General features: G+C 42.3%; 1 protein-coding gene across 1 annotated transcript in view; it reads right to left on the minus strand.

Moving 5' to 3' along the window:
- CALN1 (calneuron 1) overlaps positions 1–15732 on the minus strand; it is a 360637-nt gene that overhangs the window by 118137 nt on the left and 226768 nt on the right. The window contains exon 4 of the mRNA XM_040336748.1: positions 11598–11710. Within this exon, the coding sequence (XP_040192682.1) occupies positions 11598–11710 (113 nt within the window). The remainder of the gene's footprint in view (positions 1–11597; positions 11711–15732) is intronic.

A 15732-nucleotide genomic window follows, 5' to 3' on the forward strand; every position in this document is an offset into this window, starting at 1 on the left:
GGTGTGATTCTCTTTCCTGCAACCACGGGTTTGATTCCCTCAATTCCCCCATCAACACAGCTTTTTTGTTCTGCTGGTGGGGGGTGGGGCATGGGGAGCTGTCCCTGCTGAGAGAACACAGTGATTATTGCTAGTGGCTATAGTCATTGGCAATAATCGCATGACAAATCCGACATGCTGGTTGTGCTTAAGTTGATTGATCAATCAACTTGGGTACACTCAGCCTTAACCAACAAGGATCTGTCACACCCACCATTGAAAACCGTCCTGGCCAGTTCCTTACTTCTTCTGTACAAAAATCTTGCTTGGACAGTAATGCTCAAGTTACACATGTCGTAGCCTTTACTACTCCTCTGAAAAGTGATACTCAGTGGATCACTTTTCAGAAGTACTTGACAGGTGGTGAGGAGGCCTCCCCACCAGCTATTTTAATCCAGTAAGTGTCACACTACTTAGGACAGCTGCAGGACAGGCCTATTCTCCTTAAAGCGGAGTTCCGCTTATCTGTCTCCCCCCCCCCTCTGGTGTCAGGTGTGACAGGACTCGGGTTGTCTGTGATGTGACACTGTTGTTGTCTGCTAAGTTATACACCCCCAGTTAGGGCAGCCATAATCATTTTTAATGCCCCTTACACAGCTTTAGGCCTGGCCCCCCCAGGCCTAACCAACAAAATTCCCCAGGGCCCGCCCACTGGCCGTCCTACCAAATCCCCATACTTGTACGCATCTATCCCCCCTTACACCTGTACGCACTCAGCCCCCTTCACACCTGGCTGTATTCACTTAGCCCCTTCCCTACACCTGTATGCTAACAGCCCCCCTTCATACCTATATGTTATCAGCCCCCCTCACACCTGTAGACACACAGCCCCCTCACACCTGCAGACACTCAGCCCGCCCCACACATGTACACACTCAGCTGCCACCTCACACCTGTACACACTCAGCTCGCCCCTTCACACCTGTACACACTCAGCTCCCCCCTCATATGTATATATGTCAGTCCACAATACAGTTCCGACAGCACACACAAGGAAGTAAAGAGCACGATATGAGCTCAATGACACAGAGCAGCAGAAGTTGCCTTGTACCATTGCTACTAGCTTGCCAGGATGCCCCCCAATGTGTGGCACCCATGGAGGACAGCCCCCCAGTTGGAATACCACTGCTAAGTGTTTTACTGGCTGGATCACCAGGTCAAATACATTTAAAAAAGACTAATGGCGCATACACACAAACGTTTTTAATGTCATGATTCGCCGTGATTCTTGTCAAGCCTGCCTTGCATACACATGATCGTGAAAAGAAAATGCTTAAGCAAAGCGCAGTGACGTACAACATGTACGACGGCACTATAAAGGGGAAGTTCCATTCGGATGGCACCACCCTTTGGGCTGCTTTTGCTGATTTCGTGTTAGTAAAAGTTTGGTGAGAGACGTTTCGCGCTTTTCAGTCTTCATGCTTTTCAGTCTGTTACAGCGTGACGAATGTGCTATCTCCATTACAAACGCTAGTTTTACCAGAACGAGTGCTCCCGTCTCATAACTTGCTTCTGAGCATGCACATTTTTTCCCCCTCGTTAAAGCGTACACACAACCGTTTTTCACTACGAAAAATAGAACAGGGTGAAAAACAACGAGAAAAAATAGAGCAGGTTCTACATTTTTAATGCCCATTTTTCTCTTCGAGAAAAATGCTCTGGAGCATACACACGACCAATTAAAAAAATGGCATTATTCTCATCATGAAAAATGGTCGTGTGTATGCGGCATAAGGATTTGTAAGCTGCAATATATAAAATGTTTGTTTTTGGGTTTAATACCAGATTTAGATGTTTCACAGTGCATCTGCAAAAGACTGTATAATACGCTACAACTTTTCCTTCCAGGAATTGCAGGTGGGGGAAATCAAGGAATTGTTTTGATTTATGCAGGCTCTGAACCATTAAAAAGTAAGAACAGTGGCAGCTACAGGAATTTAGCCAGAAGGCTGAACGTAGTACATAATGAGCAGAATAATAAGCAGCAATAATAAATATTCAAAACTGCATTCAACTCTGTTTTACAATGTTGATGTTATGACTTGTTTCCTTGTTCTTCTGATAGTTCTCCTGGTCTACCCTCCTATTCTGTTTGGTCATCCTATCACTGGTCCTATTTTCCTTTATAAAAGTGACACCTTGGCTTGTAGGGTCCTGCTGGGAAAACCCCCTATGTGTGTAATCCCAGCCAGGTCTTTTCAATTGTTTGTGTGCTCGTTGATGTGCACTGTGGCAAGCTCTGTTGCCAGATATAGGACATGCAAGGACAGTGTGCCCGGGGTCCTTAGTAGTGTGTTTGTTTGACCACTGTGTTATGCCTTTGTTTTTTGTTGCATGCTAGTCTCATACTGAAAATGAAGAGGTTACTAAAGTTACAAAAATTCTTGTACGACGGTATATAATGTGAGAAGTGTTGAATTGGATTCTTTTGTTTCCATGCATGTGTGTTCTTGATCTTCCAATTTTTTTCAGACAAATACTGGAAAGTTGTATGCTAACAATCAGATTATTGTATGATTGCTCTGAAAGTGATTTTTGTCATCTGATTTTCTGATAGTGTTTACTAGGCATAAGGGCATGCAGGTCCAGTGCAGCTGGGGTATTTAGTGCGCTTAGAGTGTGCATGCAGAGTGTGATGGCTGGGCAAGGATCTTAGGATATGTAGTGTGAGCTACCCGACTGAAAGTCTGGAGAGAAATGAAGTTGAGATTGTGTGACCTAAAGCCGGTAGAGGTGATCATCTTACTATGTTCATAATAAGTGTTAGGCACAAATATAAAAAAAATATTGCAGGGCTGTATAACAAATATAACTGTATATCAAATCTCAAGCTTACAATGTATTAAACTTACAAACACTGAGCATTTAATACTGCATTAACAAGAAAGCCTTGTCCCTAAGTTTACATTCAAAAGTATTGTGTTTGCCAACAAAGTTACTTTAAATGTACCATTTAAATAAGTCCCCTTACCTAAATTGTCTCTTCCTCCACTGTGTGCCTGGGAAGCCTTCTGGTCCAAAACCACATAGTGTAACTGCAGCCTTTACATTTTTAACTTCAGAGATGCATCTATTGCTTTCCAACAATGGTAAAGTAATTTAATTGTAGGATGGTGAAAGGTGTGACATAGCTCCTAAAAAAACAACTAAATGTTTCTGTATGAAAATCTAAACAAGCTTAAAGTCCAGTTACTCTAGTATGTATAAGCCTCATGGGGTAAACAAAACAGGTGGAGGTTCACCCGATTTTATGACTTTCGCTTAAATAGTAGTCCCCCCGATGTACATCACTAGTTTGCAGTTTAAATAATTCAAAAAAAAATTTGATACCTTATTTATGTGTCTTCAACCAGGCACTTCCTGGTTTTAGCTGTGCGGGACTGGGCGTGTCGGCGATCACCCCAATGGATTATGGGATTGATCACATGTGTCTCTTCACGATGACGAGCACAAGAACTTGTCTGCTGGTCACAGCGGGGAGTGTCCTTTTCAGGACGCTGCCGGCCGTTGTCATAGCAACTATGCAGTGTTGACGGCGCGGCTCGCCGTCACACTGCGCCACATCCCGGAAGTATGTACAGGAGGGCTTCAGAGTGCCCACAATTAAGATGGCAATGTCCATCATACATTTTTATAAAATATCCTTTTCGGGGAAATCGTCATCCTAGCGGCTGGGACTATGGGACTGGTGAGTAAACGTTTGTTTCTACTATCAGCCATACAATAACCTATTAAAAAAAAAACGTTTTCCCGCGGAACCCCCGCTTTAACTTTTCCTGGGTGAGACAAATCTTCGTTTTTGTCTTACATTCTTCCTTCTTCAGATACTGCAGCTCCCATTCAGAGGGTCCTTAAAGTAGAAGTCCAACCTAAAACTAAAATCTCTAAATCTACAGGCATCCACAATCTAAGACTTAAACTATCTAGCCCTGTAAAGAAGAAATCTCTATACATACCTTTTCTGAAGTTGCCCTGGTCCGGTCCCACACTAAGCTGTCAGCGGCGGCTTCTCGGTGGGTGCAGAGGAGGCAACTGACAACGAGAGCCCCATAGTAACTTTATGGGTGACATCTCTTCCCATTGATTTCACTGCCTTTGTTGGCTGTCTCCTCTGCAAAGCTCCAGCCCTGAAGACCGGACCCGATCATCTTAAAAAAAGGGCTAGATTGGTTAGTCTTAGATCGTGGAAGCCTGTAGATTTAGAGATTTTGTTGTTAGGGTGGACGTCTACTTTAATGTCGCGTACACACGATCGGTGCGTCTGATGAAAACGATCCGATGGACCGTTTTCGTCGGACGAACCGATCGTGTGTGGGCCCCATCGTTTTTTTCCCATCGATGAAAAAACATAGAAACTATTTTAAAATTATCTGATGGTTACAAAAACGATAAAAAAAAAACGATCGTCTGTGGGCAAGTCCGTCGGTTAAAAATCCACGCATGCTCAGAATCAAGTCGACGCATGAAGCATTGAACTTCATTTTTCTCAGCACGTCGTAGTGTTTTACGTCACTGCGTTCTGACATGATCGTTTTTTTTAACTGATGGTGTGTAGGCAAGACTGATGAAAGTCAGCTTCATCGGATATCTGATGAAAAAATCCATCGGTCCGTTTTCATCGGATGAACCGATCGTGTGTACGTGGCATAAGTCTTGTATATAAACTCAGAACAGCATTGTACATTTCAATTCTGGGAGCAATGTGGTTGAATGTATATTTAAAATCTAGAAAATGACACAGGATTGGTCAATGTGTTGCTTGTAAACAAGCTATCATTTAAAACAAGGTCATGTATTTTTTTTTTTTTTAGCATATCAAGAACCCATTTAACCTGGGCAAAATAGACATTTCTATTCCCTTCTGCTCCTGATCTCTCCCCTCTCCAGCTTCCTTTCCTCCTGTACACAGCGTATCCGTCCCTGCTGACACAGTCGGGAAGGGAGAGAGAGTAATTGTCGGCGTCTCCCCAAGCGTCACACTACCATGTGACCCGGTCTCGCGGTGTTTGCTTGCAGCTGATCTCGTCAGAGGAAAGTACCGCTGTATCTCCGGCTGGGACGGGTAAGTCTGTTTAGCCTTTTTGGACGTCCTGGGTGGTCCCGAAGGTCCAGACAGCCGTGCCTGCAGTGGTTCTTTCCGCGGCTCCTTTCCCGGTGAGTTGACAACTTTCCTCTCGTCAACTTTTTCTCTCCTCATCCCCCGTATCCTTCCGCTGCAGTCCAACTATCTGTTGCGATCTCCCCCGCAGTACTATACTGTTGCTGCTACTCTTCCCAGCCAGGATCGCCAAGAGCCAAAAGCTCCGCTTCACTACGGGTCCTTGTCCGGGGGTTTCACATGAGAAGGTTCAATCACTCATACGCTCTCGGTCGGGTGGAAGTGCATGGCGTGGTATGTGGAGCGGAGCCTGTCTGATCCTACTCCACCATCTTCCGGTCACACCCCCCCAACCTGGGCAAAATAAACATTTTCTGAAAATATTTGCAAAGCTTCTAACTGATACAACTTTACCTTATACATTTTTAAACCCTAAAAATGACAGCAATGCTTCTTTGCAAAAGACTATCCTTTGTACCTTTGAATTACGCAAAATGAAACAAAAAGAAAACACAGAACCACACTGGCAGTACTAAATGAGAATTTTAGAACAATTTATCATATTGTAAGATTCATACATGTAGGTTTTTTTGTAGTTTCTATACAGATATACTGGATAGATAGATAGATAGATAGATAGATAGATAGATAGATAGATAGATAGATAGATAGATAGATAGATAGATAGATAGATAGATAGATAGATAGATATCAAATACAGAAGTTTATATGTCAACCCAAATATATAAAAATTAGCCAAGCCAAAAAAAAAAAATGGGCTTACAGAAATAATTTAATTGTAAATATATTTTATTGCTAATTGGCATTTTAAGTTTATGCTGGATATAGACACCTGTTGTCGTGTAACCTTATAAAACTGTGAAAGACAGAAAGTCAAGTCATATCTCGATTCAGTTTCCTAAATTATAGAATGGTCTACTGCTCTGATCGGTTTTATAATTATACATTTCAGCAGTGTGTATGAGATATAGCTGACATTATTGTAGAGTTATAACTATACACAGGATCCAGAAAATCTGAACTTCGTTTCACCTTGCAATGTCTGTATCTGCAAATACTTTGAGTTCTAGACAGAATATAGTGATATATTCTCAAACTGTTTTCACTAGTTTGATTTATGGCCCATTTAAGCTCTGTACATATATATAGCTAATGCAGGAAAATTGCTTCTCAATGCAATAAATTACAACAAACAACCAAATATTGTTTGATAAAATACTTGCAATAATATAACCAAAAATTTAAACTGTCTGATGATGATTTCACTGAGAGCTTGTTACCTTAGTCTAACCATACAGCACTGTGTATGCTAAAAAAAATAAAAAATAAGACAGAATCTGTATACTTTATATATAAATCAATTATCTAATATAACAGCCTTCCTTTCCTAAACTCATTAATTCTCTGTGTTACATTTGCCAAATAGATACCTTTGACTAGTAAATATGATTGAATGAAAATAAATATTTATTAAATCTTGGATAAATAGAATTTAAGATCCCTCAAAAGGTATTCTGTATGCAGTGATTTAAAGTTTCATACTGTCTACTGGCATTAACAAGCTTGACTGTGCACTGAATCTGGATTATCAATGAAAACTACTGTCACACAGGGCCGCTGATAGGCCAGTACAGCTGGCCCTGTTGTACCGGGCCCGGCCAGCAGGGGGGCCCGGCAACCTGATCAGATCAATAAGTTCATGTAGTAAAAAAAATCCTGCAGCCGTGTCCCTTAACGTCGATCAAATGCACAACCACCACAACCGTTTGATACTGACATACCACCGACAACCCCCCCCCCCCCTCAGATTTTACGTTTTTTTCCGTTTGTTTGTGATCGGTTTTTGTATTATCAGATGGCTGCAGGGAAGGGACTATTTTGTCTATTTCGGGTGCGGAAGAATACCTCCTCCGCACCGCTCCCTGTGCTGGCTCAAGTCCCGGCCAGCGGACAATTGCATTGCTAGACAGGTGCGGGGGGTGCAGCCCGGGTGATGCCATCCTGACTCTCCCTAGGGTTTTTTTTTCCGCTGACCCCGCTGGAATAACACATCCAGCTCCGCAGCCGTGCCTGTCTTGTGTCCTGCTTCCTCCTCCCTACTTCCCTGCTGAGCCAGTGACATCTCAGACATGATGATGTCACGATCTCCACCCGGGTGGCGCGGCTGCACGCGATCCTCGTCTGAGTCTCCTCTCCAGCTGCAAGTGAGTGCTGCAACAGGTAGGAGGGAGGAAAGGGTGACACTGACACAGCTTACTATGGGATGTCCACTGCCCAAGCCTGAGCCTGAAGTGAGGTGTGAGGTGTACACAGACCAATGGAGGGACACTGCTGTGTATGCTGAGCTAAAATGTGTTTGTACTGTACTGTCATAGATGGAGGAGGGGCACAGAGTGTGGAGTGATGGAGGGGTCTCTATACTTAGTGTAAGGGGGGTTTGTTCTTAGTATAGGGGTTCTGAGCTGGGGGATGGTGTCTGTACTTAGTGTAAGGGCGGCCTTGTACTTAGTGTAAGGGGGGTCAGGACTGGGGAAGGGGGTCTATACTTAAGAGGTGACTGTACTAAGGGAGGGGGTCTGTACTTTTTGGAGAGGGGGCCTAGACTAAGGGAGGGGTGTCTATAGTGAGGGGGTGTGGTCTGTACTGAGGGGGACTATAGTTAGCGGAGATGGGAATCTGTACTCAGGAAGGGGGTCTTTACTATGGGAGGGGATCTGTACTTAGTGGAGGGGGGTCTATACTGGTGGAGGGGATCTGTACTGAGGGAGAGGGGTATATACTGGTGGAGTGGGGTATGGACTGAGGAAGGGGGGTCTTTACTTAGTGGAGGGGTTGTGTACTAAGGGAGGGGGTCTGTACTTAGTGGAGGGGGGTCTGGACTGAGGTCGGTCCTTAGGGGAGGGGGCTCTATACTGAGGGAGGGGGGTGGTCTATACTGAAAGAGGGTGTCTGTACTGAGGGGGACTATACTTAGTGGAGGGGGTCTGTACTTAGTGGGGGGTCTGTACTGAGGGAGGGGGTTTATACTGGTGGAGGGGGTTTGGACTGAGGGTAGACTATACTTGGTGGAGAGGGGGGTCTGTACTGAGGGAGGTTGTGGTCTATACCTAGTGGAGTGGGGGGCCTATACTAAGGGGTAACTATAGTTAGTGTAGAAGGGGGGCTGTATTAAGGAAGGAGGGTCTATTCTTAGTGGAGAGGGGGGTCTGTACTGAGGCTGGACTATACTTGGTGGAGGAGGGGTGGCTCTGTCTGCCCATAATGCATGTGCTGCCTGCAGAGACAGTGCCACCCATGCCATAATGTGCTGCAGACAGTGCCACCCATGACGCTAATGCCATAACGCATGTGCTGCCTGCAGAGACAGTGCATACCCATGCTGCCAATGGCATTATGCCATTGGCGGCATGGATGACAGTGTCTGCAGCACAATATGGCATTGACGGCATGGGTGGCACTATCAGCAGGTAGCACATGCGTTATGGCATTGGGTCATGGGTGGCACTGTCTGCAGCACATTACGGCATTGGTGGCATGGGTGGGACTGTCTGCAGGTAGCACATGCATTATGGCCCATAACACATGTGCTGCAGAGACAGTGCCAGCCATGCCGCCAATGCTGTAATGTTCTGCAGACAGTGCCACGCGTTCCGCCAATGCCGTAATGTGCTGCAGACAGTGCCACCTATGCTGCCAATGGCATTATGCCATTGGCAGCATGGGTGGCACTGTCTGCAGCACAATATGGCATGGGTGGCACTGTCTGCAGTACATTATGGCATTGGCAGCATGGGTAGCACTGTCTCTGCAGTACATTTATGACATTGGCCTGTCCCGATGTCAAGTCGCTGGGCCAGGGGGCGGAGTCAGGGGTGGGGCTGAAGGCGGGACCAGGGGCGGGACTGAAGGGGGCCCCGTCAGGTAGGTTGTACGGGGCCCCATGATTTCTATCAGCGGCCCTGCTGTCACACCATACACTAACCAGAGATATTAGAGAACAATGAACAATGCATCCATGATCCAACCACCAAAAGATCTTTCTTGTGATATATCTTTCCACAGACATGCAGGATTGGGTACCTAAGAATGATTAAGTCTAAGTAGAAAGGTGATATAGACCAAATTACTGTATTCCACGTGAGCTAATCAGGGTACCACACTGATGCCACCAGTGCCATTGTATTGCTAATCCCTTAACTAGCTTTCTCATTCTTACCACCTGAATGTGTTCTGATGCCGTAAGCACTTGACTACATATAATGGAGCTGAGACTGTGCTGCTCAACAATAACTACGTTTCTGGGCTCTCTATGATGCTGGGAGCTTGGTTTTGCTTCCTCTTCTATCTTCACACTATGTTCTATGGTGCTCTGCAAGGTTGTTGTTGAAACATTTGTCCTTTGTAGATGGCTGCTCTTGACCTGCATAGATCTGAAACTCCAAATGACAAGTACAGCTTTTGACATGGCATAAAACATCGATAGGGATCAGCTCCTGTACTATACTGAAAAAAATTTACTTGGGGCCCCGCCCAAATTCTCAATCAGATCCTTTGGGCCTGATATGGATTTTAAAGAGGACTTCCAAGTAAGGTAGGATGAGCATGAACCCCCCCCTCTTAAACAATATCAGGCCACATGCCCTCAATATGGGAAGGTACCTTGCCAGAGTTTTAATATAGAATTCAGGGAAAACTTATACCTTTTTTTTTGCCATAGGTTCTCCCTTAAAATTCTTACAAGACATGAATTATGGGGAATCCAATTAAAAAATAATTGTGTGGGGGTGAAAGGAATCCCTAGCACTTTTGTTTACAAGTGGCTAAAGCTGTCAAGTGCCGGCAATCAAGTTTCAGCTGAATATGACATGTGATATATCAATTGTATTTCTATAAATCCAAAAATCTAGCTGTAAACTCTTATGCCGCGTACACACGACCGTTTTTTATGACGAGAAAAAATGCTATTTTTTTAATTGGTCATTAAAAACGATCGTGTGTAGGCTCCAGAGCATTTTTCTCGACGAGAAAAATGGGCATTAAAAATTTAGAACCTGCTCTATATTTTCTCAACGTTTTTCACGTCGTGAAAAACGGTCATGTGTACGCTTAACGACGGGGGGAAAAATGCACATGCTCAGAAGCAAGTTATGAGAAGGGAAATTTGCATAATCAGCCCAAAGGGTGGCACCATTCGAATGGAACTTTCCCTTTTTTAGTGCCGTTGTACGTGTTGTACGTCACCGCGTTTTGCTAGAGCATTTTTTTTCATGATCGTGTGTATGCAAGGCAGGCTTGACAAGAATCACGTCGAGAAATACTTTGTTTTTTTCCATGACATGAAAAATGGTCGCGTGCACGCAGCTTTACATGCACAGACACAGTTAAAGATAATATCCTTAACATAGAAATCAAATAAATAATAGTAGGCTCATCGAGTACTATTTACTGCTGTTAAATTGAAAACAGTTGCTCTGAATTATTTACTTCCTATCAGGGAGGAAAGAACTATAAAATCGGACTCGCACAAGTCAAACGCACATAAAAAACAATATCAATGAAGTCATTTCCAGTTGAAATTTTCAGCTCAGTTCACAATTTTAAAATTAAAGTTTAGATTTTGCAGTACCATCCTTAATTTTTCTGTTTATACTGCATATTTATATAATGCAGGTGGCATTTGTCACCATTAGATATTGTTTACACTGTGTTATATTCCAAAATGGTGCATAGTGCAGTATGCAGTGAAAACTGAGAGCTGATGGACATCTGGCTCAATTTGCACTTAGCCTCCCATATTACTTTGAAAGGGTGAAGGCTAAATTTACAAACCTTTAACACATGGATTAAAACAAATAGCTTAGCAATGTGTGCAATGATCATATCTCATTGGAAGCTCTGTAAATGAAGCCTAACGTCTTCAATCAGGAGTTCAAAAGAAATCTCTTATAAACCACATACTGGTAAAATCAACCATTTTAATGCCATATGAACATCTGCAAACTAAGGCAAAGCAACTAAAGTAAACCTAAAATTTTAAAAGAATACAGACTGTATTCACTGTATATGCCTCTATTCATCAGTTAGAATATATGGGAGCACATTTATAAAACCAGGATGAATCTAAGCATATTCACCAAATACAAATCATTCTTCTGGCAGGTGCAGAGTCTAAGCACATGCAAATAAAGATTTTAGGATCTCTACATGGAATTCAGTCCTTTATAGTGGAGTAAGCAATCATTACCAGCAAATGTATCCATGGCTGCATAATAAACACCTAACTATTGAATGTTGGATTTCCTGCTTGAGATTGGGAAGATACAGATGATGGCAAACAGATAAAAGGTCTGGAAAATGCATTTGTGAATAAAACTAGTCTCCAGGTAAAAGTAACAATAACTTGTTGCTTGTTAATTCCAATTAAAATCAAATTACTTACCTGCCAAAATATACTATCTATCGTGTTTCCAAGAAATCCATCCCGACCTTCTGTGCATACAAGTTTAGGACCAAGAATTGTCATAAATTCATCAAAATCCACTTGACCATCACCTAAAAGAAATAATATATACTACACTGTAATCTGATCTTACCAAAATTCCAAAAACAATATTAACAATTACATTTTTCACATGGAGGAACACAGAAAGCTGTGACTCCAAACGAACTGATACTTAGATAATAACAAGGCAAATACTGAATAGAAATATGTAGACTGCCATTTCCTAGTTGCCTATGCCTCTATGCTTTCCTCATTAAGGGCAAAGCAACAGGTTAATGTGGACCTCTACCAATGTGTATACAGGTCAGTACCTTCTCTCATGTTGCTCTATTCAATAACTTTATTGAAATGAAAGAAAAACCCTACATAGGCTACAAGACGTTGGAGATATAGCTTACAAGGGCTATGGAATGCAGTGAGACAGTTCTGACTGGCCTAGTATTGTTGCATGCTATTCCATGCACAATAAGCACTTGCATTTCCTTCAGCTCCTGGCAATGAATAGAGTAGGAGGGAAGCAAAGGAAAAATTAGTAAATAATAATGGAGGAGGTGGGGGTTTGCCTTAAATGACCAGAGCAAATGTTTGTGTTAGTACTTCCTGAGTTACTGTCCTAGAAAAAAGCATGAAGTCAGTGAAGTTAGAGTGAAGTCAAAGCACACCATAACCATAAGGCAACTTACATTTTCAGATATCTCCTTGCATGGGCAAAATAAATTTCATTAGCATATAATTTCCTTGGAAAGGTTTCCACGATATGATCCATTGCATCATTAGGCTGTAAGGACACAGATGTTTCAAGTGACTAGTGTATAAGCTGAACTCCAGAGCCCGGCCAACTTTTCATTTATAGCCTTCTATCCTCATCCACATCAAAAAGGCTGTAACATTTTTAAAATGTGTTTCTTACTTTCCTAGTAATGTTCATTTTTATTTGATGTCATTGCTCACAGCGAAAAAGTGAAGTCTGGTGGGGTACCTGGAGGAGAATTCCTAGCCACGCTGCACATCACATCTGCTGTGTTTACCAGTGCAAAATAAAATTACAATTCACATGAATTGTAATATATGAATATGAATATAGGGCCAGATTCACAAAAGGGATACGACGGCGTATCTCCTGATACGCCGTTGTATCACTGTTTCTATCTATGCGACTGATTCATAGAATCAGTTACGCATAGATATCCATAAGATCAGACAGGTGTAATTGTTTTACACTGTCGGATCTTAGGATGCAATACCGCAGCCGCCGCTGGGGGGAGTAAACCAGCGTCGGGTATGCAAATTAGGAGTTACGGCGATTCCCAACAGATTTTCGCGTTCGCTACGTCGCCGCTAGTCTAGTTTCCCGTCGCAAAGTTAGTCATTTTTTTTGGTGCCGTAACTTTAGTCAGCAATCGTATTGCTGTCTAAAGTATGGCCGTTGTTCCCGCGTCGAAATTAAAAATTTAACGTTGTTTGCGTAACACGTCCGGGAATACGGAAGTACGCTACGCGCGTCGCCGTTCGAAAAAATGACGTCACGGCGCGCAAAGCACGATGGGAATTGCGCAACTGAGCATGCGCAGTAGGTACGGCGCGGGAGCGCGCCTAATTTAAATGGCACACGCCCATTTGAATTGGTCCGCCTTGCGCCGGAGGCCGCCAGCGTAGTTTTCATCGCAAGTGCTTTGTGAATCAGGCACTTGCGATGAAAACTTGCGGCGGTGTAACGTATCTATGATACGTTACGCCGCCGCACTTCTTCCTGAATCTGGCCCTCAGAAACCATGTGGGGATGTATATGTGGGCATGTTGAGCCACTTCCTAATGAGAGCTACCCCAAGGTGAAATGTTAAGGGAGATGTGAGTGGCAAGTGGCCATCCTAAATCGAAGTGGTCCTTCACAGGCACAAAGAGGTACATGTTTGGGGGGTAAAAATGCTACCAAAGCAAGACTGTGAAACTAGAAAGAGAGCTATTTGGGAAAATGTATGCCTGTAGCTTACATATCCTTGTTTGCTTCCTGGTTGAAGCATAGCTTTAAAAAAACAGGCTGAATTAATTACATTTCAGAATAGGTCTGTTTATTTTACAGTACTTACATAGTTAGCTTTATTAATTTTGTTTTTCAATTGCCACTATGAACTAGGAATGATTAAGAAAGACTATTACTGTATATAAAGCTGCACATCAGTCAAGACCAAATCCATCGTTGGATCGTTGTCGACAAGTTTCACTATACAAAATAGTACTCGACAAAGAAGACCACTATCACCTTTCCTTTATGTCCTGGTAATGGAGCATCTAGCAATAGCAATTGGACAGAACCCTTCCATTGCTGGCATACAGATAAATCAAATGGAAATAAAATTAGCCTTGTTTGCTGACGATCTATTGCTTTATGTCACTAATCCACATGTTTCTATACCCTCTATTCTATCTGAATTTAAACGTTTCGGTACCCTCAGTAACTTTAAAGTAAATATATCAAAATCAGTAATTCTCAATGTGTCACTTAGCCCACAACAAGTGATGGCAGTGAAAAATTATTTCTTATTCTAAATTTGTTCTTCGGTATTAAAATACCTAGGTATTTTTATCCCTTCCGACCGAACCATTTATATCTAACAAACTATATTCCTCTTATGCAACGAACATTACAGGATCTTAAAAAATATGATCACAATCAATATTCGTGGTTTGGGAGGATTAATATCCTAAAAATTGACATAATACCTTGGTTTCTGTATTTATTTCAAACCATGCCTGTCTTTATTCCTAGATCTTATTTTTCGAATTTACAGTCGGCCTTTACAAAATTTATTTGGGGTCATAGAAAACATAGATTAAATAAGAAATTACTATCATTGCCCAAAGTGAATGGAGGAGCGGGTGCACCTGATCTCTACCACTACTACGTAGCAACAGTATTAACAAGGATAGTGAACTGGTTCCACTCTTCCAACACTAAACAATGGGTACTAATAGAGCAATGGTTAAATCAATTTGATCTTACCGCCCTTCCTTGGTTAGATTTTGAGAATAGTGATACCTATCGAGATTCATTTCTTACTATGCCCTCTCTTACATCCCACCTATTAAAAAATTGCACTAAAACAGGCTTACAATTAGAACTTTCCTCACAAGTAGGACCTATGACACCTTTATTTGGTAACCCACAATTTCCGCCGGCTTTTAATCACAAAGATTTCCTTATCTGGAACAAAGAATCACATCGAAGAGTGTGCCAGATTACCTGCCAGGCAACATTCCCACCTATATTAAACTTAATTTGTACACAGAAACCTTCACTTACGCAATGGTTGGAATATCGGCAATTATTATCTTTCTTATCCTCTATTCCATCAAATAATTTTTTGTATAGAGACGCAACACAGTTTGAACTCCTGTTGCTACAAGACTCAAAACCAAAACATGTCCTATGTTCAATCTATAAGATACTTGTCATAAAAAAACACCCTGAACCTCCTGAACATATAAGGAAATGGGCGAATTAGTTAAATGTTCAAATTAAAGATGCAGAGTGGAAGAAATCATTCAATTTAACACATTGTATGTCACTAACAATTAAAGCACAAGAGACAAATTACAAACTTCTTTCCAGGTGGTACTGGAGCCCAATGTCATTAAAGCGTATATACCCAGATAAATCAGACATATGCTGGTGGTGCCATGCATCCAAAGGCTCATTGCTCCACATTTGGTGGGAATGTCCCCAAATCTTTAATTTTTGGGAAAAAATTATGCAACTATAAACTTTAGTTACCGGGGAACCAATATCATATACACCACAAATCACTTTGCTTTCAATTCTACCAGGATCATATAAAAACATCAAAAGGGGTCACTTGAGACACTGGTTGACAGCAGCAAGAATAGTTATACCACGGCACTGGCAATCAACACAAACACCATCAGTTAAGGAATGGGTCAGCGAAATGGATTGTATAGAGAAGATGGAATCACTCTTAGCACATGAATTAGATACACATGAGGCACACCTGTGGATCTGGGTCTCCTGGAGGGTATATAGAGAAACAACAAGAAATTAGAAAGTACTGGTGGA

This window comes from Rana temporaria, chromosome 2 (genome assembly GCF_905171775.1).
Source record: "Rana temporaria chromosome 2, aRanTem1.1, whole genome shotgun sequence".
Lineage (NCBI taxonomy): Eukaryota > Metazoa > Chordata > Amphibia > Anura > Ranidae > Rana > Rana temporaria.